Source organism: Xyrauchen texanus, chromosome 41 (assembly GCF_025860055.1).
Source record: "Xyrauchen texanus isolate HMW12.3.18 chromosome 41, RBS_HiC_50CHRs, whole genome shotgun sequence".
NCBI classification, from domain to species: domain Eukaryota; kingdom Metazoa; phylum Chordata; class Actinopteri; order Cypriniformes; family Catostomidae; genus Xyrauchen; species Xyrauchen texanus.
The window spans coordinates 15,530,104-15,557,725 of record NC_068316.1 but is presented as its reverse complement, the minus strand read 5'-3'; the positions used below and the strand labels follow the sequence as shown (position 1 = coordinate 15,557,725).

Sequence of the window (27,622 nt, the reverse complement as noted above, 5' to 3'; positions counted from 1 at the left end):
TCCAAGTCATTAAAACGTGAAAATACAGGTCATGCTACAAGAACATTGCAATGAACAGATTACATATCTAAAAACAGCAGTAGTATTTCACAAACAGATGTAGTGACACTTACAAAACAATTAAATTGGCAGGTTTCGTTTATTACGTTTAAATGATGTATCAATAAGCAGTGCTATATACATTACACAAGCATATCTTTTTGTTGGTGGTGTTTTATATACAACGTTAAAAAAGCTAGGAGAACAACCATTTAAACACAAAAAATTCATTTAGCCAACAACTAAACCTTTCCTCATATGTCCATCTTTCTCATAAATTTCTTTTGAATTAAAGAAAAACCATAAAAACGCTGCTTAGACTTGATAGGATGCCCATCTCGTGTTTTAGAACTGTATGGCAAAACCTTTCCAAACATGACTGACTGACATTTCGGAAGTTCACTTTCAAAGGAGTGAGGTAAATGGCTGTTTGTAACCTTGGAGTTACAGTTGGAAGGATTTTATGCTCCTCACAAACTTTTGTTTATAATAGTATACAAGTAGACAAGAAAAAGTAGGTTTACTTATTTAGTCTAAATTTGTTTCAAAAGTACATTCATACACAGCCTTACATGAAAAATGCAACATAAAAAACTATGGTGTTTAAATAACATAGCACATGGTGATAAGTGTAGGACGAAGTACATTCTTTACAAAACAAACCTAAAATCATATCAATGACAAGAAGGCTAATGTCTGAAATTTAAACTGCTGTATCAACTGCTTCGACTGGGACTTCGCCGCCTGGAGGAACTGCGACTGTATGAGTGATATGACCTGAATGTGAAGACAGATAATAATATACAAGTTTTATATTGTATATAAATACTTTATAAAGAAATCTTTGTTAATTATATTGGGGCAATACAAAGTTTTACTTATGAATTACCTGGACCTGCGGTCAGAGCTCTCACTTCTCCTATGCCGTCGTCTCTTGCTACGACTGTGACTAGAGTAGCTATCATAAGAGTCAGACCTAGATTTCCAGCAACAAAAAATAAATACAAATCACATCCAAATAACTCCAATTTTAAAAAAAATGCCTCAAAGTTATAAACAAAGAGCATGAATGATTTTAGCTCCATCCTCACCTTGATCTGTGATGACCTCTGTACTGACTTCTAGAGCGACTCCTACTGTATGTGTGGCTGAAACAAGATTGATCATGGCATCTTAAAATTTGTCAATTAAGAACATTTTACTCCCAATAATGTACCAAAAGGTTCTTAATAAGCTTGGGATCGATGCCTTTTGTTATGCATCGACAATCTGAAGATTTTCCTGATGATTATAAATATATACAGTGATTTTTTTCAGATATAAATAGGGTTGCTTGTTGCACTATAGTCTTTGTCTCTTCAGACATATTTCTCAACAACTTTGGTAAAGAATGAGCGGCAGGGTAAATCAAAACAAAAACACTTAATGAGAGATAAAACCACAGCTTTACTTGAATACGGCAACATTCTAAAATTAAAAACAATTATTTATTCTTGCAAAGTACCAACACACCGCCAACGCTCAGCATCAACATTCTGCAGAACCACAGAGCGCAACTCGCACAGTTTTCCATTAAATTCGACCCAAATCATTATCAAAGGACAAAGATTATTTACTCGACCCATCACTGGATGATCTATTGTGAACATGTATCTTTCATAGAGCCTATTTTCAGTTACATGTCTGTTGATTTGTGGTTTGACAGCTTGAATGAAAGACCTATTAAATGCTACTCTACATATAGACTATACAAAACGAACGACTAGAAATGGCGATGTTTATTATGCATTTATACGTCGCCATTTCTAGTCATTCAGTTTTCGCAGTTTCACTAACATGCAGCATGTTAATGACAACATCCCTTTGTTCATTCTCGAAGTACAAAAACCTTCCTAACTTTGGACTCCCCTGCGCTGCTTCAGCTCATCCTGTCTGTGTGTGTGATACTGTTATATCACCCTCTTGTGGTCTCCCAATGCTATTACACCAGACTGTTAAACAAAGGCCAACTAAGACAATTGGAAAGTACGCAAATTGGACTTCTAATTTAAATGTGAGCTCATGTTAAAATATTGATTGAAAAATATATTGATAAAATAATGTGCCGATCAATAATCAATATATTGATATTTTATGACATCCCTGGTTCTTTAAAATGCATATTAGATTGAAGCATATCAGAGATAAAAAACCTTTTAACACTTACCTACGATAACTTCTGTAGGTGCTACTTCGAGAACGAGAGTGGCCTTTACTGTGTCTACTCCTACTTCTACTATAGCTCCTGTGTGTGGGAAAACAAATGCATATATGTATGTGAAAACATTTCAAGTTTGGACATGTAACTTTGAAAACAATATTTACTGTATCAAACCTGGAAGTGTAGGTGTCGCTTCTGGACCTACTCCTGGAGCGGCTATACGAATGGGACCTGCTTCTACGGTGGGACATTTGACTGGACACAGACCGTGACTTGTCCCGAGAGTGATTATGGGACCCAACCCTTTCTCCTGTTGCTGGAAGAGATTCCTCTTCACTTGAACTGTCCCGATATCTGGTTCTCTGATTTAACCGAGCCGTCTTTCGTACCTCGTCAAAGAGGGATCCTGGTCGGACTCTATTCTTGCTCTTGATCTCAATCTTGAGGCCTTGGCTCTTTCCCTCTAACTGATCTTGCTGTTTGTTTGTCTTAATAATCAAAGGTTTTGTAGTAAGGGCCTGCACTGCAGTCATGCCTGTCAAAGGTTTCCATTTATTTTCAGCTGCTGAGAGAGAAGCATTATCAGGTACAGTTTCCTGTAGCTGACTGCAATGGGCTAAAGCAGATTCAGTCATAACAGAGCTCACTTTTTCGATATTAGGTGGCACAAGCGCACTGCCATTATTCAAAATATTTTTCAACTGAGAAAAGCCAATCACTTTGGGCCCTGGTTGCTTAGCCACAGAGACGTCCTCTGGAGTGCATATCTCCACTTTATCTTGTAGTCTATTTTGGTTATTTGCCAAATTAGTGTCTGAATGATTTGCATGGACCTCTGGATGGCTTTGAGCTGGACTTCTTTCTGTGCTGCTATTGAGCTTTGATTTTTGTTTTTCAGTCTTCTCATTCTCATCAAAAACTCTTTGAGACTCTGTTGAACATTTATCTTGAGGTGACTCTGGAGTTCCATGTTCCTGATTCTCCAAGCCATGGGGCTTAATTGGGCCAGTTTTTATCCTACTTTTTTCAGCACTGTTGACAGCATCAGGATTCGCAAGTTCTACATACTGTGCCTGAACAACCAAATCATTCTCTTCACCTTCATCACCAAACTCAAGTGGAGGCTGCCAGTGGAATATCTCTTTAGGCTTTTGGTGCTTCATAGATTTCTTGCTCTTGCATCTGCGAGATCCTGACCTGGAAGAGTTCCTCCTCTTGTGCTTGTGTTTACGCTTGCCTTTCTTGTTCTTGTGTTTCATAGTTTTTGTGTCAGAGTGTTCCTCATTACATTTTAATTCCCCAGACATTTCTACTACTCTGTTTGATTTGTTAGAAGGCCAAAAAAGATTTTCACTCTCAGATTCTGAACTGGCCTCTCCTTCCTCCTTTTCAGACACATGTTTGGCATCACCAACTGTCTTTTTGTCTGACATTTCAGAGTCACTCTCAGACTCCCAGCAATGACTCTTTTTCATTTCAGTAAGGCTTCCTTCATCCTTCGCAGAGAGTTGGTTATGTTCAGTAGCATTATTAATCTTACTTGAGTTCTCTCCTTCACTTTCCCATCCAGATTTACTGTTCTTGTCCACTAACAGTTCATTCTTTTGACTAGGTTTCTTGCCTTTCATTGCTGCGGTCTTTAAATATGAGAGAGAATCAAGTGTATTTATTTGTGCCAAGGAATTACTGTCTCTCTGGATAGGATTGTGTGGACTATCTGGTCCATCCTCTGAAAAGGAAGACGCATTTTTGTCGTCACTGCTATGATTTGCATTCTTGTTCCTCTTTTGGCTATTTCTGTTAGAAGTACGATGTGTTCTCTTTTCAGCAAATCTTCTTTTGTATGAACGATATGATTTGGACCTACTAAGGGATGAAGATCTGCTGTCATAATGGCTTAGTGATTTGCTGCTGCTTCTTGACTGACTGGGTGACCTGCTCCTGGACAAACTCCTTTGCAGCAGTCGAACAACGATATGGCTGCTGTGGTCCCTTTGACTAATGGCAGTGTCTGGCTTAAGAGAGGACATTGTCTCAAGAGGTGCATTTGTTGATGGGCTGATTAGTGCTTTTGAACCTGGCATTGACTTTTTATTGATCTCTTGAATGTGAACGTAAGAGGGTTTCCAAGGTTTCTGGCCTGGTTTCCATCGAGAGGGTGGTGGACTGTCACTCACAGGTAACACAGAGACATTTTCGAAGGACACAGCTGGTGGGGCTTTAGGTTCTACACCTTGAACTGCTGTAGGCACTGGCTTGTCCTGTTTGGAAACAGCACCCTCTGTAGTCTTTGACTTTCGAGGGGATCTCACATTTATTTTGTTAGTACAAGGTGGGGTATTTGACCTGGTTCTTGAACTTGCTCTGTATTTGGATTGAGAATGGGACAGTGACCTAGTGTGTGTAATAGACTGCCCAGATCGACTATGACTTGACCTCAAGGAAAATCGCAACCGCCTCTCAGATCTTGAGTAACTTCTGGAATAAGATCTGCTCCTGGATCTCGAATAAGATCGTGAATCTCTAGAAGAGCATGATGAGTATCGTCTCCTGTCTGACTCTGATCGATACGATCTGTGGGATGGATGTGAATTAGAGTGAGAACGAGAGCACAACCGAGAGTGTCTCCTTCCAGCACGGCTTGAGTGTTTTGACCTCTTGCTTGAGGAGCTTGACATCTCTCCCTCAGACAGAGAGGTCTCCTTGGACTTGCTCTTTTTATGTTTCTTTAAGGGTTTTCTTTTTTTGGTTTTCTTCTTGCGTTTAGTTTTCTTTTCTTTTTTGGATCGATGCCGGCAGGAGTATACAGAGGACTCGCTTAAGGATCGCTCTCCTGATCTTGACCTAGACCTTGGGGTGTCACTTCTGTCATCCCATCTGTTTGAACAACATTGCTGTAGGTCAAAATCTTTGTTCCAACCATGTTGTTCACCACATAAAAATGTATTTCTTAAAGTTATTTTAAAACGAGTCTCAACTATGAGAAAACCAAACACATGGAATCATTTGGATAAACAAAAAACAATAGTTTATTCAAATAAGATTCATAGTTTTATAAATAACCATATTCAATTGGTATAAAACATGCCTTTCTCCTTTACTCCATCTCTCCACACTGGGGGGCTGGTAAACCTTTGTCCTCTGCATTTCCTCTTTCCAATGTGGGGGAGTCTCACTGCTCCCCCTTTCACCCTCTGACTCTGATCGGGACTTTGACCGAGGAGGTGTATGATATCTCTGCAGGGGGAAAACAAAAATCACCAAAAGAGCTATGTTCTATGAAACAGGCTAGAAATCCATGAAGGACAGAGCACAGCGAAATACAATCCAAGGAGTCAATGTCAATTAGTAAGAATTAAAGGGGTTATGACATGAGGAGTACAACATTATTGTACTATAGAAGCATTCTGTAAGTTTCAAAACTCAAAACGACCTCCTCAACACAGAAATGGCTCGTTTGGAATTCCCTACTTTGTGATGGCACACAGATGAATACAGAAGCACATGACTGCCTCCACAGCAAGACATTAACACCAATTTTTAATTGTTGGTCTGTTTAAACATGCACTAGATGGACATGTTTGACCATGTTGATATGTTTCCAGCTATGTACTCCATATTTTACTCCATGTTTCACCATGGATTGTTTTGTGTGTTTAGCACATTTCAGCATGGATTGTATGTGTATTTGGCTATTTTCAGCTTGTATTATATGAGTTTTTGACTCATATCAGAGTGGATTGCTTGTGAACCAGTCAAACTTTGCAAAAGGAACTTATGGAAAGATGGAGCAGTTTTCAAATAAATAACCAATTCCATTCATTAATGTTTCATATGTCATGACTGTTTGATATTTATAGTTTATGGTGCTGCTGTGCTTGAATAAACAGGTTTATATATTCAGATGCAATGTGTTGGGTGTGTGTTATGTGCAAACACTGAAATTTTGTTTTTTATTGTTGTTGAGCTGGTTCATCCTGTTCTGATCGAGTTTCATATATATGTCTAAATTCCAAGGGCTGCGTGATGTTAGCAAAATCATAACAGTGGGAGTTTACACTGAAGTTTAAAAGAAAACACTGAGGCTAAAATTGAGGGTTTCAGACAGAGGGCCAAAGACAGTTCCAAATGCAACATATTTTAAGAGACTGATTGAGAGGCAATGGCAATAAGAAACAAAACCGCTGATATATTTTCAGGGTTGTGAAAAACATTCATCTTATCTGCCGTCCTTGGTTTGAGACCACTCTGACTGCTCTGTATTTTTTTCTGTATATGATATAAAAGTAATTCACGTCTGTCATACCATAGTTCCACGGCCTTTGATCTTGCGTCCAGATTTTGTGATGGCTGGTTTGGGGACATTCGGTGCCACGACTGTCTCCTTTAAAGCCCTATGATAAAAAATAAATAAAAAGAGTTTAGGTTTTTTTTTTTTTTTTTTACAAGATTTTAAATGTACAATCAAAACTGAGCCTTGGATTTCAGGGATCATTTAACAAGAAACAAGTTGCCACAATTTTAATCAATGTGGTTCTCTGTTAACACTTTATCATGTACCTTTTAACCCAGAGAATTTCAAACATTAATAATCTGAGGTAAATAAAAAAGTGTTTGAGTGAGAGGAGAACAATCGGTTCATTAAATTGTACAAAAGTGACTAACATTTGTATTGTCTCCTCCTGAGTAGGCATGTCTCTGCGAAGTAGGAAATGGTTCTCTGGCACAGGTGGGATCTCTTCTGGTCGAACCACAGGCTTCTCCCTTTTCACATTCTGCCCAACATCACCATCATCTTCCTCTGCCATCTCTCCCTCAGCATGACTGTGAATCAGGAAAAGAGTAAACAGTAAGATATGTATGTTCGCCAAGACAAAGTCAACAGCACTTATTCAGATTTCTGAATTATTGTGATTTAAAAAGTATTTCTATATATAAAATATAGAATACATTTACATTTTCAAATAGTCAAATGTAAAAAAAAAAAAAAGCCAAAAATACAGACAAACAGAAAATATGGAATTGTTTATAAAGTGTGTAATTTTTGCACCACTAGCATCATCAAACAGAATTGCAAAAATTATCTGTTTTCAAACAAGTTGCCCCAAACACTCCCTCAATCTGCTTTTGGTCAGACAAAAAGATAGGGCTCTATTTTAAGACTGCTATGCCTAAGCGCAGCACTATGCGATACTTCAGTGGGCATGGTCATGAAATTGATATTTTTGTGCAAGCATGTGCTAAGTCTATGCAAGTGTGTTGGCAAAACAGCCCTTATAAAACTCTAATAGCCAAGGTTAAGCTCAATTTAATTTTGAGGTTCTTCTCCGGTTATTGCACCATCTATGTCCTTTTATATATTCCATAACATGTCAAAAACATCAATATAAATAAGAGTGCCCATTCATAAGAATTTAGTATTGTAAATGGTCTGTATGCAATGCTGACCAAATAATGTCACCTACACTGCATAATGTGTTGTATATTCTCTATTAGCCTCTCTGAGACTGTTGGTTCTCATCCTGCTCGCATGTCTCTCACCTGCTTAAAATATGCTTTGCTGCTCTCCCATTGTTCATTGTTTTGTAATGTATATTTGCTCTCTGGCTAGAATTAAAAGTGATCGATAGCTCTTTAATATCACCTGCATGTGGAATCCTTAAACTGCAAATGCAGGAAATTATTTTAGACTTAGTGAAGCGATTATACGTGGTTCTCAAACATCTCAGCACAATTACCTGTTTCTCAGGAAAATAGCAAATTGCGTCTCTTTATTTACATACATTACACACACAGTTTGCGCGGATACACCCACAGATACTGAAAACACTCCCACAAATGCCCACTTGAGCTAACACGAAAACTGCACTTAGAATTAGCTCTCTCACAAAAATTGGATAAGATGTAGCGCACGGTCGTTGCTCTTAGTGCTGCGTCTAGCGTGGTCACGAAAAATAGCCCATAGTCCCACCCCAAACTCACACCATTGTTTGAGCCAATGTTGCTGTCTTGGGCTGGTAGGTATGCTCAAACAAACAAAGCAACATTCTGACTGAGCCACATTGTTTACACTTTTAACAGACAACAAATATTTTCTGCATTTTTAGCTTGAATTAGAGAAAATAATTTACCATAAAAAACCTACACAAGTCAGCCTAAATAGACACACACTCATTTACCTTCCATGTCCTGCTGTTTTAACAGTGTGTCTCTCTTTCTTCTCTGTCTCTCTTCTTTTTCTCTTTGAATGCTTGCTCTTTGTGCTTCTTTTCCTCTTTTGAGATGCATATTTTTTGTCAGACTCCCCTCCAGATGTAGACTCAGAAGTACACTGAGAGTCATCCTCAGAGTGGAACACATTCCTCCTCTTGTCTTGAAGCACTACAAGAAGATAAAACAAGCTTAGTCAGTAAATATACTGAGGCCAAGTGAACAAAATGTATGAAATGTATAGATTTGCTCTATTTTTTATTAAACATTTATGCCATGACCAGAGCAGAATTAATTAATTTATTTTTAATTAGAGTGAAAAACAACATATGTTGCAAAACACAAATTTGGAGCATCCAAAGGAGAAATAATGCAATACTGCAGAATGCAACAAAAATCAGAGCCAATCAGAATTAATTTGATGTTTGCAGCAATGTGGAGCAGGTTTTCAGACAAATGAGATTTCTCAGTGGGTGGCAACCCAGCACACCGTAATAAAAATAGAAACCAACAAAACATACTGTTGCATGTTGCACTCGTGGCCGGTAAAAAGGGAAAGTTTTTTATTTGTTGATTTTCTCCACTTTTCTCCCCAATTTGGAATGCCCAATTCCCAATGCACTCCAAGTACTCATGGTGGCATAGTGACTTGCCTCAATCTGGGTGGCGGAGGACGAATCTCAGTTGGTTCCATGTCTGAGACCGCCAATCCGTGCATCTTATCACGTGGCTTGTTGAGCATGGTACTGTGGAGAGGTAGTGCATGTGAGACCCACGCTATTCTCACCACGTCACAATGAGAGCTAGAACCGCTCATTATCGCAACCATGAGGAGGTTACCCCATGTGACTCTACCCTCCCTTGCAACCGGGACAATTTGGTTGCTTAGGAGACCTAGCTGGAGTCACTCAGCATGCCCTGGATTCAAACTTGCGACTCCAGGAGTGGAAGTCAGCATCAATACTCGCTGAGCTACCCAGGCCCCCTAGGAAAGGTTTGATGATTTATATTGATTTAATGCTAAAAGTTTGTTGTGTCACGAGTGGTTAGGACATGGCATAAATGTGTGGATTAAAATATGTGTCTGTAATGTTTCTTCTGTTGTTGCCAAAGCACCTGTCAAAGAGACACTCTTGTGTTTTATGATCTTTCTGAGTTCTATTTTTAAACACCATTTTCACATTTCATTTTCACATTCTCTAAAACATTCCCCATTAGGTTAAAAACAAGTTCATGCAGCATAGTGACAGACGATATGTCTGCAGACAAAACTCTTAGTTTCTCACACATAGGAACAAGCTCACCATCGTTAGCAGACTTCGTAAACAGCTGTCCACATTCAATCACTCTGACGTCAGCATAAGGTCTGCTGGCTGAGTCGGTCTTCAGCCCCTCAATTTTCTTTATAACCTCAAAGCCAGAGATGACCAGCCCAAAGACCACATGCACTCTAAATTAGACAAATGAACATTACAGGAATTTACAGAAAATCTGGATGTAAATTTACAGATTTACATCCAGACATCCTACATTTTCAGATCTTGAAGCATAAACTTGACAAATATGTAATCATATGACTCTTCCATGATGTTTCCTGTCATTTGTGATTACTACATACAGATTGCTAAATCATTTTGATTCAGACTGATTTGCTAAATATCACTATTAATAAATCTTTATTGTGAACCATTTTGACTTATTCATTTGCTCAAAATAACTATTCACACACAAATCTTACATCACTATAGCTTGCAAGCAAGTTTTACAAAATAAATATCTAGCTGATGAAATATTTTTAGTGCAGAGAAAGAAAACAAAAATATATATATATACACATATATATATATATATATATATATATATATATATATATATATATATATTTTTTTTTTTTCAGTATATACATTTCCCTGATAATTCCAGGTTTTCTATTATCGTGGGAACACTGTACTGTTTTTGTTAATGTTCTGCTACATCCTGAACTAAAACAGATAAAGCTGGTTAAATAAAAACCATTTAACGGATGGACATAATGGATTTTATTTTTTTTAACGTACCCATCTAGATGAGGCGCTGTCTTTGTAGTTCTATTGTTGGACAATTTATTTCATGGTGGCCAGGTAAGATAATCCAACAGAGATATGTGGGAGGAAAAAAGAAAGGGGAGGAAAACTTAGGCCTGGAGTAATAAATGAAAAAACTAAACAAAAACAACAGTAACTCATGACTTAAATACAGTCCATCATAAAGTAGAACACACAACAGAAATCGTTCAACATCAACAGGTCCAACATCTGCATACATTGTGCTGACAAAATCAATTAAAATTGGCTTAAACATTGTAGGGACATATTTTATTAGAAATCACACTGTGTCCATAACAGAAAATGAACGATATGAACTGCTAAAGTTTAACACTAATACTTGAAAGACCTTCTCAGATTCTCTGTGCTGGAAGAGTACAGTAAGTTGTTGATCAGGTAAAAACACATTTTAAAGATAATCAAGAAACCAGTGCTAGCTAAAAGCAACCAGAAATACAGTCAGGAGAGAGAAGCACAGCCTTGGAAGACACTTTACCTTGGTAGAGCAGGATGTTAGAGTTTCTGCAAATTTTACACAAAAATGGCAAGAGAAAAATTGTAATACATTTGTAGGCAAAAAAGGAATTTGATTCTTTATTAAATATTTCTAAATGCACATTTATAAAGGAAAAGGAGATGAAAAGGTTGAGAGCATCTGATTCCCATATGTTCGTGTAGACTATGTAAAGTATCCAAAATAAAAGAGCAGAAATAAATGGTGAAATTCACATGGTGAAGAGATTGACAAGGTCTTGGAAACTTGGAGAGGGTGTGAACAGCAAAAAGGCAAGCTAAGATAATCGTTCTACTCTTCTAAATACATATATATCTTTTTTTATATTATTACTTATTTGTAATAACATACTGAAAGCTTTGTGCTTTAATTTTCACCTGTGCTCATACAATTGTGCTGATGTGTCAAGAGATGCATGTCAATAATTTTGGACCTACGGAAAATGTTAAGAGTTCAATTTAAAATATGAGAAAATGACACCAGGGTAAAAGTTAGAAAACCCAGATGCGTCCTGTGTTTGATTCTTATAACAGATGAGCTATAATGCATAAAGTCCATGACTGAGCCAAACCAACTCACTTCTGGGGAAATTATCTTGAATACTAGGGAATGTGTTCATAATCTAAACATACATATTTAATGTGCCATTTAATAGTAACCAATCAATCATATTAAATAGTACTAAGATCTGGTGATGAATGGTTGTTTCTATACACACACTCTCACTCTCTCTTTTAGCAGAGTAAATATACTCACATGAAGAACTGGGACCCATTTGTGTCTTTGCCACGGTTGGCCATCGACAAGAGGAAGGCTCTGTCATGTTTGAAAGTAAAGTTCTCATCTGTTGGAGAGAAATACGGACAAAGGGAGACACTTAGTTCAACTGTTTATAAAAGCTCTGTTAAAGAGAAAGATTGGAGCAGGCAAAGAGATGTTCATCAAAGGGCTAGTTCTCCCAAATATGAATGTTCTGTTATCATTTTATCACCCTTGGCTTTCTTTCTTCTGTGGAACACAAAAGGAGATGCAAGGCAGAACGTTAGCCTCACGTTCATTGCATTTTCTCCATACAATGAAAGTGAATGGAGGCTGTCAGTCCCTAACATTCAGTAGTACGTTTTTGAAATGACATGAGGGTGAGTAAATGATGACAGAATTTGTATTTTAGTGTGACCTATCCATTTAAGACCAGACATCAGTTATGCTTCTACACTGCTGCAGACCAAATCGGTGTTGTAAAAGCAGACATCATTTTTTTTTTATCCTAAGGTCCACTAGAACAATTACTGTAAAAAATATAGATTGTTTATTACAAGTTGGGCCAATTATTTCTTAACCTCTTACGTAAGATTTTTGGGCTGCCGCCTGAAAATTTTCACACAAATTTAAAAGCTCCCTGTTCAAACATACAGTGGACTAATTTCAGTAATAGTCATTTTACAGATAACCCCCTAATTGAAAACAAAAAAGATTGCAATAAATAACAATGTAAATGTTTACAATTGTATGACAAAAATAAATAAATAAATAAACTTATGTCTAAAGTTTAAAACCATTAAAGTTCTGTGTCCTCAATTTTCAAGCAAATAGTCTAATTTTATAACACTGCATAGCAGCAAGTACTAGAAAATTATTTGTCCTCTATCACCTTCCATCACATAATACTGATTTGTAATGTAGGTGGTGCTCTAATGCATTTTAGTCGTCACCCATTCACAACAAATCTTTTTTAAAGTGCTGAGAGCTTCCATACTGTTTTGTTTAATATATTGGCTTCTGAGTTGTCTAGAAGCCCAATCTAGGTTTCATTGGAAAGCAGAGAATCCAAGCTTTACATTTAATCTTATATAGATGAGAACCTATTTTGCTGATGATTTGTTTCTCATACTTTTTCTACCGGACTGCATATTTTGTTCTAAACTTTCTTTAGACACAATATTGGATTTTTCACCCAAGCAAGCTAACATACATGTAAACAAGTAATTTAACAACCCACATAAGATTTTAAATAAAGTTTGAGGCTATCTGGGGCTTACAGATCAGTCGTCAGCAAAGCAAAAATTTGCATTTTATGCCTTACTGATTTTTTTTTCCATTTGTGATAATTTATATAAATAATTAAAACTGTGGTATTATGGCAAAGAATAAACTGTAATGTCACTTTCCTGAGAATGAGAACTTTCATTTGATATGTGACTTGACTATTTAAGTCAGAAGATTACATACACTTAGGTTGAATTAATTAGAACACATTTTTTAACCCCTTCACAGATTTCATATTAGCAAGCTATAGTTTTGGCAAGTCGTTTAGGACATCTACTTTGTGCATGACACAAGTAATTTGTCCAACAATTGTTTACAGACAGATTGTTTCAATTTTAATTGACTATATCAAAATTCCAGTGGGTCAGAAGTTTACTTACATGTTAACTGTACCTTTAAGCAGCTTGGAAAATTCCAGAAAATGATGTCAAGTCATCAAAATCATAAAAAAATCAGCCAAGACCTCAGAAAAAAAAATTGTGGACCTCCACAAGACTGGTTCCTCCTTGGGAGCAATTTCCAAATGCCTGAAGGTACCACGCTCATCTGTACAAACAATAATATGCAAGTATAAACACCATGGTACCATGCAGCCATCATACCGCTCAGGAAGGAGATGCATTCGGTCTCCGAGAGATGAATGTAGTTTGGTGCGGAAAGTGTAAATCAATCCCAAAACAACAGCAAAGGACCTTGTGAAGATGGTGGATCTTGTGAAGATTGAAACAGGTAAACAAGTATCTATATCCACAGTAAAACGAGTCCCATATCAACATAACCTGAAAGGCTGCTCACCAAGGAAGAAGCCAATGCTCCAAAACCACAATAAAAAAAAAGCCAGACTGCGTAACTGTTTGGCCATAATGACCATCGTAATGTTTGGAGGAAAAAGGGTGAGGCTTGCAAGCCGAAGAACACCATCCCAACCGTGAAGTGCGGGGGTGGCAGAATCATGTTGTAGGGTGCTTTGCTGCAGGAGGGACTGGTGCACTTCACAAAATAGATGGCAATATGAGGAAGGACATTTATGTGGATATATTGAAGCAAAATCTCAAGACATAAGCCAGGAAGTTAAAGCTCAGTCGCAGATGGGTCTTCCAAATGATAATGACCACAAATATACCTCCAAAGTTGTGGCAAAATGGCTTAAAGACAACAAAGTCAAGGTATTGAGTGGCCATCACAAAGCCCTGACCTCAATCCGATAGAACATTTGTGGGCAGAACTGAAAAAGCACGTGCGAGCAAGGAGACCTACAAACCTGACTCAGTTACACCAGTTCCGTCTGGAGGAATGGGCCAAAATTCCAGCAACTTATTGTGAGAAGCTTGTGGAAGGCTACCCAAAATATTTGACCCAAGTTAAACAATTTAAAGGCAATGCTATGAAATACTAACAAAGTGAATGTAAACTTCTGGCCCACTGGGAATGTGATGAAAGAAATAAAAGCAGAGATAAATAATTCTCTCTACTATTATTCTGACTTTTCACATTCTTAAAATAAAGTCATGATCCTTACTGACCTAAGACAGGGAATGTTTTCTACAAATAAATGTCAGGAATTGTCAAATCTGAGTTTAAATGTATTTGGCTAAGGTGTATGTAAACTTCTGACTTCAACTGTAGGTGCTATGTGAAGGATTTTTACATTCATTTTAAACATTTCTACAACGTAAACTCTAGGTGGAGCCAATTTGTGACACAAATGTTCTCAGGCCTTATTTTGCTATTTTATGTAACTAACTGCAAAAATTCTGATTCTAAGCTTTCAAATGATACCACATATGCCTAACTTATGCATCCAGGGACTTCATGTTTTATGTGTTAAAACGGCTTGCAGGTGGGTCTGCAGAGTTTAAGGATGAATTATGTTCAAGAGTATTGCATGACAACCTATCCTGGAAAAATTAAAAGAGAGAGAAAAAAAAGAAGAAATCTGTCAACCAAATCAATTTCATGGTCCACATATCCATGAGCACACTGCACAGTGTGGACGTGCTTTTCCATGGTTCACATTGGGATTGGGAAGGGGGAATGTTTAGTCTACATCGTGTTACTGGACTGTGTACATCTCTTACCTTATTTTGCAAAAGACCACACTCTCTATAAATAAAAGAATGTTGAAAATTTTAGGCAAGAAGATTGGACCTTAAATAAATAAATATGCCTATTCTCCATGCTGACTCAGAAAGAAGACCATTGAGATCACAGTAATAAAACACAATCAAAATACCGTAGTTACAGTGACATAAAATAATAGCTAACATGCACAAAACTGAAATACCCATTGAACAGTCATGCACAAGTTGTTAAAACAGAGCAGAAAAGACTATAGAGTGAAGTTGAGGAATTTTAAGTTTATTGACTATTTGATGATGTACTGAACTTTTCTGGAGATGGCTTACCTTCAAAGAAACCACCATATATAGATTCTCCTCCTCTTCCATTGCCTTGGCAAAGACAAAAACACATCATTACATTTTGTGAAATGGCACCACAGATATATTTATCTCGATATATTCTGGTGAATTGTGAGTGTAATTGCACATACCCTCAGTGAAATCACCTCCCTGGATCATGAAGTTTTTTACCACTCGATGGAAAGTTGAGCCTTTATAGCATAATTTTTTCCCTGTAGTTTTGCCACTGCCTTTCTCACCTGCAAGCAAACCACAGAAATAGATAATTGATCACTGCAGATTACTAGTATGTAACATATATTGTATGTGCAGCTTAAAAGTGTTCCAGTAATTAAAAGTCCATGATTTCACAGACTAAGCTCTTTAAAATATGGTTATGAGTGCTCTGTGGGAAATGCCTGATGCCGGACACAGCATGTGTTTAACATCATTCATAGTGTGCAAATGTCTGGAGCGGTGTCCGAATACATACATTTTCACTCAAATTTTCCTCATATAATGAACTATGTGACTTTCATTTTGTAGTCATAATAATACAAAAAACTAATCATTTTCAAACAATAAATATTGAAATGGTTTGTTTCTTTACCTCTTAGTTTAGATTATAGGCTACAATGGGGCTAAAGGCACAACTTAAGGAAAATTAGCTTTATAAATAAAATAAATAATGAAGGCATGGTACACTTTTTATCAAAGTCAGTTTTATATAACAAAATTAAAACAGTTGAAATCTGTTAGTTTTAATATAAAAACGCAACCCCTGGAACATAAAATTGCCAAAAGTTGAAAAAAAAAAATCACCCATATATGTACGTCACAGACAGGAAGGCATAGGAGACTCATGTATGTCTGAGATACCATGGTTTGGCTGGTGAGAAAATTACCCCTGTATTGACCCAAGCATTACCATGTAAGATATTGACAGATCTAATGAGCTGACATCAGGATGGATGATCTAACAATATTGTATGATATTTGCTTTTGCTTGAATTGGCGGACATGAATTAGAATTGGTTTTTCTGGGTTCAAGACCTAGTCCTAGACCTACTAATTAGCTGTATTATGATGAAGTTCTCTGAGTTGAGGAATTTTCTATTTATTGTGTTGTGTTCTGGAATGTTTTGCAGGTATGAGTAAAAAGTCACTAAATATTAAACAGCCAAACAAAATATCTAAACTAAATCAAGCTGACCCAAACTGTGTATACGTACCAGTGCACAGGTAAATAAAATTTTTGCTTGTCTTGGGACAAATATCGGAGAACAGTTGAAAGATAATTTGTCCAACTAGAAAAAACAGCAAAAGATATCATTAAACTTAAACATCAGAAGTCATGTGTCATCCATTTTTGCATGATTTGTGTTTAAGGATTAGACTTGCTAATAAAAAGTCATTATTAGATTCTCACTCATTTCATTTTTGTTTCATTTCTACATGTAGGCTACATGGTTTCAGGTTGACTTTAGTGTGCCAAAAGGCAACACTTTCACATAGGTTTTGGCTTTGTAAAAAAACTGGGTGTAAAAACATAAAATGAGATATGAATGAGACATCTTGCCTTTATGACGCAGACATTTGTTTTTAAAAAACATAATTAGCAGTAGACTGAGATGAACCCAGATGGTATTTAGTACACACAAAGTCTTTGGTTCATTAAAAGAGCCCTTCAGGTCAGGGTGTTTACAGCAGAGCAGCTGCTAACACACTGGGATAGTTATTTTAACTGCCATCACAACAGACATTCACACAAAATGCTTGAATTAAAGTATTAGAAGTTTAAAATTAGCTAGTTTAACTGATTTATCCCTTGAACACATACAACACTGTCATTTCAGATCGTGCAAAATTTTACGTTATAAATCGCTTAACTTTTAACTTGTCTGTAGGCTTTTTTTTTTTTTACAACATTTTACCAAAAACATAGACATTGGATGCTACTAATATTTCAGTAGAAAAGTGTTTCTTTTAAAAAGTAAAAGAAGAATAACAAACAGTGCAAAATGTATTTCAATCCAGAAAAGTCTTTAAGCATTTATCAATTAAATGTACATTATTTGATCTTGTATTTCAATTCTACAGAGGTCTATTTCAGAACTGCCGAATAGTGATCATCATTAATTTCATACCTGGTTCTCTGTTGATTTCCACATCAAAATAGCACTGAGGGCGATCTTTCACCCCCATTTTGTAAACAGTGGGCTGCCTGTAGTGAAAAGTCACAGCAAAACACGGTTAAAGCTTGTATTCTCAAGGTCCTCTAACCAGAAAGAATTAAAATCCACTCCATTTTCAGGACACAGCGTCTCTAGTTTCAAGTGACAAACAGAAGCCACAGCATAGGTGAACAGAAAAGACAGACACTGAGATTAGGGAAGTGTTTCGCTTAACCAATGACAATGCAAATCTCCATGCATGCCCTCCAGACTTAACTTCCGCCCCCTTTTTGACACTGCCCTGTCTGCCCCCTTTTTGACACTGCCCTGTCTGGCTCTGAACATCAAATGTCACCAGCTCTGTTGCAAGTTACCACCCTACTAAGAACCCTGGTTAAACCAGATGTGTGCTATCTTTGGATAATTATTAGAGATGGAGTTGGATTTTTGCGTGGGGAGGGGTTCCAAACATAGTTTGTCAAAGGACCAAATAAACCAAAAAAATAAGGATGCAAAAATCATGCAAAATATAACCCTTTCAAACCTGTCACGCTACATTGATTCACTTTCCCTCAAATGTGCCAACTGACTACCGCCCAAAAATCTTTCAGTTTAACGGCAATTAGGCCATATTTTAAAAAATAAAAATAAATCAATGTCTCAAATTCCAAAGAAGAGAATGTCATTGTTGCATGCTAGCTCCTTTCCCAAATTAAAATAACTCATGAAAACATGAAGAGTAAGGACATGCCACGGGAAACATTTTAAAACGAAGTAATTGCTTTCTGATATTTAACGGAACTTTGATTCTTCTAAACACAGTGGTTACAAAAAACATATGGTTGCTCAAGATGAAATGGCTCAACAACAAATGTTCAACTGACAAGCATGCTATTCTGGCCTCTTATCAATGCCAAACATCTGCAGAGACATTCCTGTACATTCAGAGTTAAATTATATATATATATATATATATATATATATATATATATATTTCTCTCACACAGGCCATTTAATATCGGACAACCCAACTTACAACCTCTGAAGACATTACTTTTGTAGAATTATACATTTATGAAGTCTTACTGGCAACTAATTAATCATGAAACATTACTTTAACTATCTAATAGCCTAGATCATTGAACAGTTTTCCATATTTCATTAGTCAGCAGATCAGAAGCACATACGTCAATAAAACATGCCTATATTGATGAAAGACTAGAATTATTATGATTCTGATTACGGTTAATTACCCCCCAAAAAGAGCACATTCTTTCTTAAGAGTGAGGTGAAAGTTTAAGGCAATGTTAACTGAAACCAATAGCCCAAACGATACTGCAAAAGATTAGCATGAGTGGCTAACACAACGCTTTATAAGCAAAGTCAAACTTAAACCCAACATTTTTGCTTACAATAAAGAATACATTAAACCAACAGCTATACATACTACGACAAAATGCTTTGGTTTGGGCCATAAGGTCGTTTAATAGCTGGCTGGCTAACACTGGTTAGCATTTGAAGCAAAGTGGCAACGTTTTATCACCTCAGAAACACATTGGGATGCGTCTTTATGGGTAATGTATTGAACCAAATTCCTTAACCCTCAGTAGATATACTCCTCATCATGTTGTACTGACCAAAGATGTATAATTTTATGGCATTAATCTTACCTGTATTAGTAGTTAAAAGGAGAAAATGCCTAAAAGAACTAAACTCGTCTCAGTCGGCTGAACGATGTATCTTCTCCACAACTTACAACCGCCGACTATCGGAAACTCAGAGCAATGACAAAACATATATATATATATATATATATACATATATATATATATATATATATATATATATATATATATATATATATATATATATATATATATATATATATATATACATATATATATATATATATATATATATATATATATATATATATATATATATATATATATATATATATATATATATATATATATATATATATATATATATATATATATATATATATATATATATAGATATATTTTTTATAATTTTGTCCTAAAAATATACAATATTACTTGTGTTAATATAAGTGGTGTATTGCTATATTTATTTAAATTTTAAATTGTATTTTTTACACTTTGTAATATTCTGTTGCTCTGTGAAGAACACGCACGGGGTTTAGATCAAGTTATTTTAATTGTTTTATTATATTTAATATAATATATATAATATCTGTCAAACAGTACACATACGTATAATGATGCATTTTGACAGGCACAACCTACCATGAATGTAGACTTTTATTTTGAAATAGTAAAATCCGTTGACGTTCCTGTTTCCCATAATTCAGTGAAACACACAGAAAGCTCTAGTGGTGTTATAATGTTAACTCATACATAACTCCAAAAATATAATTTTGAGTCGTTTTACAACCCACCGTACTAACGAAAGTTGTTAGATTCTAGTCCATTTTTTTATTTTCTGAACTGTGTTATGTGCATTGAGCTGTTGTAAGGTAAGGGACGATAAAGCGCATCTGCACCTGCTATTAGTATTGAAGACTGCTTTTATATAAGCTGTTGAAAAAAACGTGCACTCAATCAGGGAGATGAAATCCACTTCACATATGATGAAGCACCATTAAAAATTATAGTTGAACTTTACATCCGATGAATTACAAACAATAATTATGCTATTGTACAATCACAAAGTATAACAAAGCCAGTGATGGTTTGTTTTTCTCTACAAAAACACGGTTTAATGTAATGATGTAACGTTACAATCATATGCTAATGTGGATATTGAGAACCATGTGTTCAAATTAGCTCCCAAATATTACTTCAAATTAACTTGGTTAAACTAGCTATACTGTGATATGTTGTATGGTTGTAATATGTACAGTAGCATGGGTCTTTAAATTGCAAAGGCATACATCCATTGCTTCAACAATGCATTTGAAAGGAACAACATCCTGTCCTCAGATACACTTTATAACAAGTGCTGGAATCGTTGCTTTATCAAGGTCTTTCTGCTTTGTGTTCAGGATGTGTTCTCATAGAGGCCCACAAGGAGCATGTCACTGATCCTGTTTGCCTTTGTGGTCCGGGCCAGGGATGCTCTCCCTCTCTCCGCCTCCACTGATTTCCTGCATGACAAGGAGCTTCAGGAGAGAAAGCAACAGCTGAAATTGATCTCTAAATCCCTGAGCTTATTACCAGAGAGAGGGACCGTCAAGGGCTATGAGCTCAACATTTTGTAAGTGTCCTATTGAGGACCACTCATTATTTCTTTAGGATGTGAGTGATGTAGCCTAGTGCATTGGTTCTCAACCTTTTTTGCTCCATGGCCCCATCCCCAGAAACTAGAAGTATCAACAGATTTAAATAACTTAATCATAATTAATTAAATGTTTCAGTAACTGTCAGTATATACAGTTGAATTCAGAAGTATACATACACTTAGGTTGAAGTCATTAAAACTAATTTTTTAACCACTCATTATTGGTTTGGCAGTTTTGTCAAGTCGTTTAGGACATCTACCTTGTGCATGACACAAGTCATTTTACCAACAATTGTTTACAGACAGATTGTTTCACTTTTAATTGATTACATCACAATTCCAGTGGGTCAGAAGTTTACATACACTAAGTTAACTGTGCCTTTAAGCAGCTCAGAAAATTCCAGAAAATTATGTCAAAACTGTGGATATATTTTAAGGCCTACCTTCAAATTCGGTGCCTCTTTGCTTGACATCATGGGAAAATCAAGAAATCACCAAGACCAAAAAAAAAAAATTTGGATATCCACAAGTCTGGTTCATCATTGGGAGCAATTTCCAAAGGCCTGACAGTACCACATTCATCTGTACAAACAGTAGTGTGCAATTATAAACACCATGGGACCACACAGCCATCATACCGTTCAGCAAGGAGTCTCCTAGAGATTAACGTAGTTTGGTGCATAAAGTGCAAATCAATCCCAGAACAGCAGCAAAGGACCTTGTGAAGATGCTGGAGGAAACAGGTAGACAAGGATCTATATCCACAGTAAAACAAGTCCTGTGTTGACATAACCTGAAAGGCTGCTCAGCAAGGAATAAGCCACTGCTTCAAAACCGGCATAAATAAAAGCCAGACTACAGTTTGCAAGTGCACATGGGGACAAAGAACTTACTTTTTGGAGAAATGTCCTCTGGTCTAATGAAACAAAAATGTAACTTTACTATAATGCTATAATGACTGTTGTTATGTTTGGAGGAAAAAGGGTGAGGCTTGCAAGCCGAAGAACATCATCCCAACTGCGAAGCATGGGGGGTGGCAGCATCATGTTGTGGGGGGCTTTGCTGCTTGATGGACTGGTGCATTTCACAAAATAGATGGCATTATGAGGAGGTAAAATAATGTAGATATATTGAAGCAATATCTCAAGACATCAGCCTTGAAGTTAAACCTCGGATGCAAATGGGTCTTTCAAATGGTCAAGATTGCAAGCATACCTCCAAAGTTATGGCAAAATGGCTTAAAGACAACTAAGTCAAGGTATTGGAGTGGCCAACACAAAGCCCTGACCTCAATCCGATAGAAAAATTTACTGAAAAGGTGTGTGCGAGCAAGGAGGCCTAAAAACCTGATTAAGTTACACCAGTTCTGTCTGGAGGAATGGGCCAAAATTCCAGCAACTTACCCAAAACTTTTCACCCAAGTTAAACAAATTAAAGGCAATTTTACCAAATTCTAACAAAGTGAATGTAAACTTCTGACCCACTGGGAATATGATGAAAGAAATAAAAGCTGAGATAAATAATTCTCTCTACTATTATTCTGACGTTTCACATTCTTAAAATAAAGTCATGATCCTAACTGTAGTTTAAGTATATTTGGCTAAGGTGTATGTAAACTTTCAACTGTGTGGTATAGGCATAGAGCTTACAATTGAGCTGTTTTAAGCATTTTAATTAAGCTTGATTATTTTGATATAACTAATTTTAAATCATTTAAAGTAATCTTCCCTTGGAAGTTTGCTGAGGCCTCCAGGTTGAGAGCCACTGGCCTAGTGGTTAAATATCTACCAAAAGGCAGTTTTTTTGAATGTATTAATTTATATGTGTGTGTGTAGAATAATGTACAGATTTAGCTGTTTCAGAAGGAAATTGGTTCTTTAAATCACCAAAGTGGCATTCAACTGATCACAAATTATAGTCTAACTATATAAAATATATTCTGTAAATGTAAAAAAACAGCACCATCACTATTCGAAAAGTAATTTTTTATCAAATCTAGACAGGCCCCATTTCCAGCAGCCATCACTCCAACACCTTATCCTTGAGTATTCATGCTAAATGGCTAATTTGGTACTAGAAAATCACTTGCCATTATATCAAACACAGTTGAAAGCTATTTGGTTCATTAAATGAAACGAGTTGCACAGTATGCAATAGACTGGCATGTCTTAATGTCAATATTAGATCAAAATGGCAAAAAAGAAACAGCTTTCTCTAGAAACTCATCAGTCAATCATTGGTTTGAGGAATGAAAAGGCTATACAATGCTTGAAATTGCCAAAAAACTGAAGATTTCATACAAAGGTGTACACAGCAGTCTTCAAAGACAAAGGACAACTGGCTCTAACAAGTACAGAAAGAGATGTGGAAGGCCAGATGTACAACTAAACAAGAGGATAAGGACAGTCTCTAGTTTGAGAAATAGATCCCTCAAATGTCCATTGAATTCTACCTGCTCAAAACCAGTTTCATGTACAACAGAGGAGACTCAGGGGTGCAGGCCTTATGTAAATAATTGCAAAGAAAAAGCCACTTTTGAAACAGAAAAACAAAAAGAAAAGTTAATTGGAAAAGAGTGTTATGGATCTTAAACCCCATTGAGCTTTTGTGGGATCAGCTAGACTGTAAGGTGCATGAGAAGTGCCCGACAAGACACATCTATGGCAAGTGCAAGGAAGTGTGGGGTGAAATGTCACCCGAGTATTTGGACAAACTGACAGCTAGAATGTCAAGGATCTGTAAAGCTGTCATTGCTGCACGTGGAGAATTTTTGGATGAGAACTCTTTGAAGTAGTTTAAGAAATTCTGAACATTTGTTTCAAATTTTAATAGTACATATTCGGATTATTAATGTCATGAATATATATTGTGATCAGTGGAATGCCACTTTGGTGAAAAAGTACCAATTCCTTTCCATAAGAGCAAACTCTGTAAATTATTCCAAACCTTTTGCCGCAACTCCATTTTGTGATCCTATTGCTAGTACAGCAAGGTATTGTTTAACGATTTTTAACATGTTAATAATGAAAGTTATTCAATATGTGGAATGTTCTAGTTAAATGTTTAAAATTTTACTAAGCTTTTATTTAAATACCATGTACATAAGATTTGTAAGCAAAAGTTACTGAAATGTTTAAGTTATATTTACTCTCTCACATCAATTAATATTATGTCATGAAATTAAGTAGGTTTTATGTAATTTTATAGTATTAAATTTTTCTTTAAAAGCTGTCTGCAAATACTTTAAATCTTACTCTTCATATTTTTTAGTGTACATACATTTTTAAATAAATACATATAATTATAAACATAGAAAGACAAACATCACCAAATTATCAAATTGACCATCACAATTAATTACTCATTCACATTATTATCATTCTGGAAAATAAATGTGAATAACTGATATTATTTTTTTTTTTTTTAAGTTTAAAAAAATAATAAAGTTTATGCAAAACTAAACTGATTATGTCGAGCACGAGGTCACAAAAGTGACTGGACATGACACTTAAAGCCAGAATGTCCCTGTATTTAGTTGCTTTGGATAAAAGTAAAGTATAGATGCATGGGAATATATGAAGGAAAGGAGATCTAAAGATGAGATTGTTTTGAAGACTAAGTGATAGTGATTCAAGTGTTAAAAGAGTTTAGAAAGTGGAAGCACATCAATGTACCTGATCTTGTTTACCTCCATTACAGAGTCCAAGCCTCCCTGTGAAATCATTTGTTAACTAAGTGGCCTCTCTGTGTGTTGTAGCTTCCTCTCATCCGAGGGTGTGTCATACATGACCATATGTGCATGTAGTCTCCCTTCTGCCGTGGCCTTCTGCTTCTTGGAAGACCTGCGCTGGGAATTCACAGCATGCTTTGACAACTCTGCAGTGGCCTTGGCAAACAGGCCATACCCATTTCTGGAGTTTGGTAAGATGACAGAAGAATGTGGTTGGGCTAGGCATTAGATGTAACATGAATAATGTCAATAATAATGTGTTTAATAAATTAAAATACAGTAGAGCTCTAAATTATGACAAGCCACAAAAAGATGATAGTGTTGATAATGTTTCTGTAACTTGCATGTGAAACGTACATCATGCTGTTTATGTAATGGCTATACTAATATACCTTTGATTATTTCAGATAGTGTCATTCAAAAACTGCAGCAACATTACAATCAGAGTGGTGGTCCATCTCTTGAAGTAACCCTGGCTGAGGTACTGGAGGAGCTCAGGACCAGCCCCCCTCAGGTTCTCACCATGGAGGACGTGGCACTCACCAATGGAGCCGCCAATGGGCATGTTGAACAAACATCTGCATCAGGTCTACACTCAGAGCACTGCGTTGTTTAGTGATAAATATAGCTTGCTCTTTATATTGTTCAATATGTTGAGTATGTGTTTTTATTGATAGACGTGGCTAACATTGATCCCTATTGGTTTTAAAGGTCAAGGTCGGTTGGAACCAGTCTCAGCTCCTGGAATTCTTTCCCTGGTTCTTAACATCATGTGTGCTGCCCTCAACCTTATACGTGGTGTTCATCTTATTGAAAACACCTTCCAGGTAACACTGTGGTTTAAATTAAATCACATGTCTATATGTATAATTGCAAAGAAGTCTGAAGGTTTACATTTTATGGTATGATACCATTCTTTACAGGATGATTATGATGGCTTGTGGAATGTGGTGGCATTTCTTTTGGCATTTGTCTGCTGTATTTGCCAGGTAAATGGTCTTGCAACTCTATGTACAGTATGACATAAATATACTAAACACCTGTTGTGAGGGTAGGAATTTTTTTTCCAATCTCTATTTGTTCATAAAAAGGATGTCAAGAGGTAATTTTTAAAGATTTTCCAGAAAACCATAGTGCCAACAAATACATATGTCCATTTAATAAAGCACTATAACACAGATCTATGTCCGCTTTCACAGTGTCATTTATATTTGTTCCACACCTGCCAGAAGAAGCTGAAATCTTTCACTCTTCTGATTGTCATCATCTTCTGCAATGCTTTTCTCTTTGGCCTGAGGAACATCTGGCAGCTGGTCTTCCACATGTCCGTGGCCTGCCTCTCCACCCTGCTCACCCTCCACCGCAAACTTTTGGACAGGAATACGGACTGTGGAGTATGAGAACTCCAGTTCACTCCTACAGAGCTGCTTTAGATTGGGCAATGGTAGAGTGAGATTGGTACACTGGAAGACTTATGAAAAGAACAAATTAACTTGACCTGGTGGCTCACGTAAACTGACATTTACCTTTTAGTTTTAGCTTTTGGTTTTATCTGATATTATGATTTAAATGGTAATTTTGTGTCATATGGTTAGTGTGCGCAATAGCATTTTTGCAGGGGTCTTCAATTAAATTAATGCATAACAAAAAGTTTTCAGTTATGCATTATGAATGTGTAATAAGGTATGAGATATCAAGTAAGCATTCAGTTGGTTCTATATTAATTTTATTTATTTTCTGCAAAATAAGAAAACTTACCATTGTTTAAGCTAATGTAAACTATATTAATCATGGTTTGTTCTCTTTGTTTACATTTTTGTAGAACGGGTTAATTTGTGGTCAGTTTAATTGTTATGAAAATATAAATACACGTCATAACATGTATTTGACTGAAAGTGAGCATGGAAATGGATCCTGGTGATTCTGCCTTTTATAAAATATTTGAATATCAGACATTTATAGAATGAAATGACTTTTAACTAAAGCATGATCCCCATCTTTTCATTTTGGACAATGTCAGTTAGGTAGTTATGGGCTGCACCAAAATACATTACAGTACATTGTTGTATTAAGTACTCTAATTTGTATATTAAACTAGTCTTATGCCATTTGTTTTACACATATGATAAATTTGTTTAGGCTACCTTTTCATGATACTCATTCCAAAGACTATAAACCTGAAGTAATTTAAAAAAGTTATTATTCCTGCATTATTCCTTTTATTATGACAAATTTGGCAAGGAATAAGTAAAAATGAATGACAGGTGCTAAAGAATTGCAGCAACTTGTATGTGATGAATTTGTCTAAAATTCACATCTATTTTCTTAACATAAAAGCTGATTATTTACAAATATTTATCCTTTGTCAATATGCATTTTTTGTCACTTACAGAACTTAGTTTACATATTTAATATGTAATTACTTTATTTGCACTGAGTGATTCTTTATGAAGTTGACATAACTTGAGATTTTGTTTAAAGTTATTGTTGCAGCAGCAAGTATTATGATTTGACTGAGGAAGCAAGTTTATATATTAGTATATGAATAAATGTAAGACTTATGTTGAGTATATTTATGTTAATCCTTCATCAATTCAGTATGTTTAAAATAATAAGGATGTCTCCTATGTTGTATACTGATTCAGAATATTAAGTCATTGTATTTGTAAACTGCGTTTCTGTTTGATAATTGCAAATGTTATACATTTAATTTTATTTCTCAGGAAATCAACATGGACAATGCAGTTATTTTCAGATAAGTACGCATAGATAGCATTTTTTGAACTATCTTGTTTCTGAAGAGCAAGCTGTGCTTTTATTGAAATGGTTAGTGCAGAAATTGGATTACTGTACATGTCATTATGCTGTGTTGTTGCAACAGCGATGGTGTAAAGCTTTGTTTATTGTGTTTAGGATAACAGTTAGTGCTCTGGTAACTTACAGTATGTTCCTGTCAATTCCT

General features: G+C 36.0%; 2 protein-coding genes across 5 annotated transcripts; one reads left to right on the top strand and one right to left on the bottom strand.

Annotated features, from left to right (window-relative positions):
- Positions 1 to 106: 106 nt before the first annotated feature.
- Positions 107 to 19,429, bottom strand: LOC127634406 (NK-tumor recognition protein-like). Of its 2 annotated transcripts, XM_052113944.1 has the most exons (17): positions 19,337 to 19,429; positions 17,640 to 17,716; positions 16,725 to 16,799; positions 15,645 to 15,752; positions 15,499 to 15,543; positions 11,804 to 11,891; positions 10,507 to 10,536; positions 9,754 to 9,899; positions 8,419 to 8,620; positions 6,905 to 7,063; positions 6,546 to 6,633; positions 5,328 to 5,476; positions 2,414 to 5,116; positions 2,246 to 2,323; positions 1,131 to 1,187; positions 929 to 1,015; positions 107 to 816 (listed from the first exon to the last, which is right to left on the bottom strand). In XM_052113944.1, exons 2-17 carry the CDS (start codon positions 17,695 to 17,697, stop codon positions 756 to 758), a joined length of 4,134 nt encoding a protein of 1,377 aa, XP_051969904.1. In that variant the 5' UTR covers positions 17,698 to 17,716; positions 19,337 to 19,429; the 3' UTR covers positions 107 to 755. The 2 variants fall into 2 exon arrangements, with proteins under 2 accessions (XP_051969904.1, XP_051969905.1); XM_052113945.1 differs by lacking the exons at positions 16,725 to 16,799; positions 17,640 to 17,716; positions 19,337 to 19,429 and adding an exon at positions 15,172 to 15,196 and having other exon boundaries at positions 15,645 to 15,698.
- LOC127634414 (vesicle-trafficking protein SEC22c-like) lies at positions 19,114 to 27,622 on the top strand. 3 transcript variants are annotated; one of them, XM_052113960.1, is made up of 7 exons: positions 19,114 to 19,240; positions 20,695 to 20,906; positions 24,688 to 24,851; positions 25,068 to 25,247; positions 25,372 to 25,487; positions 25,584 to 25,649; positions 25,860 to 27,622. In XM_052113960.1, exons 2-7 carry the CDS (start codon positions 20,725 to 20,727, stop codon positions 26,058 to 26,060), a joined length of 909 nt encoding a protein of 302 aa, XP_051969920.1. In that variant the 5' UTR covers positions 19,114 to 19,240; positions 20,695 to 20,724; the 3' UTR covers positions 26,061 to 27,622. The 3 variants fall into 3 exon arrangements, with proteins under 3 accessions (XP_051969920.1, XP_051969921.1, XP_051969919.1); XM_052113961.1 differs by lacking the exon at positions 19,114 to 19,240 and adding an exon at positions 20,002 to 20,166 and having other exon boundaries at positions 25,890 to 27,622; XM_052113959.1 differs by lacking the exon at positions 19,114 to 19,240 and adding an exon at positions 20,002 to 20,166.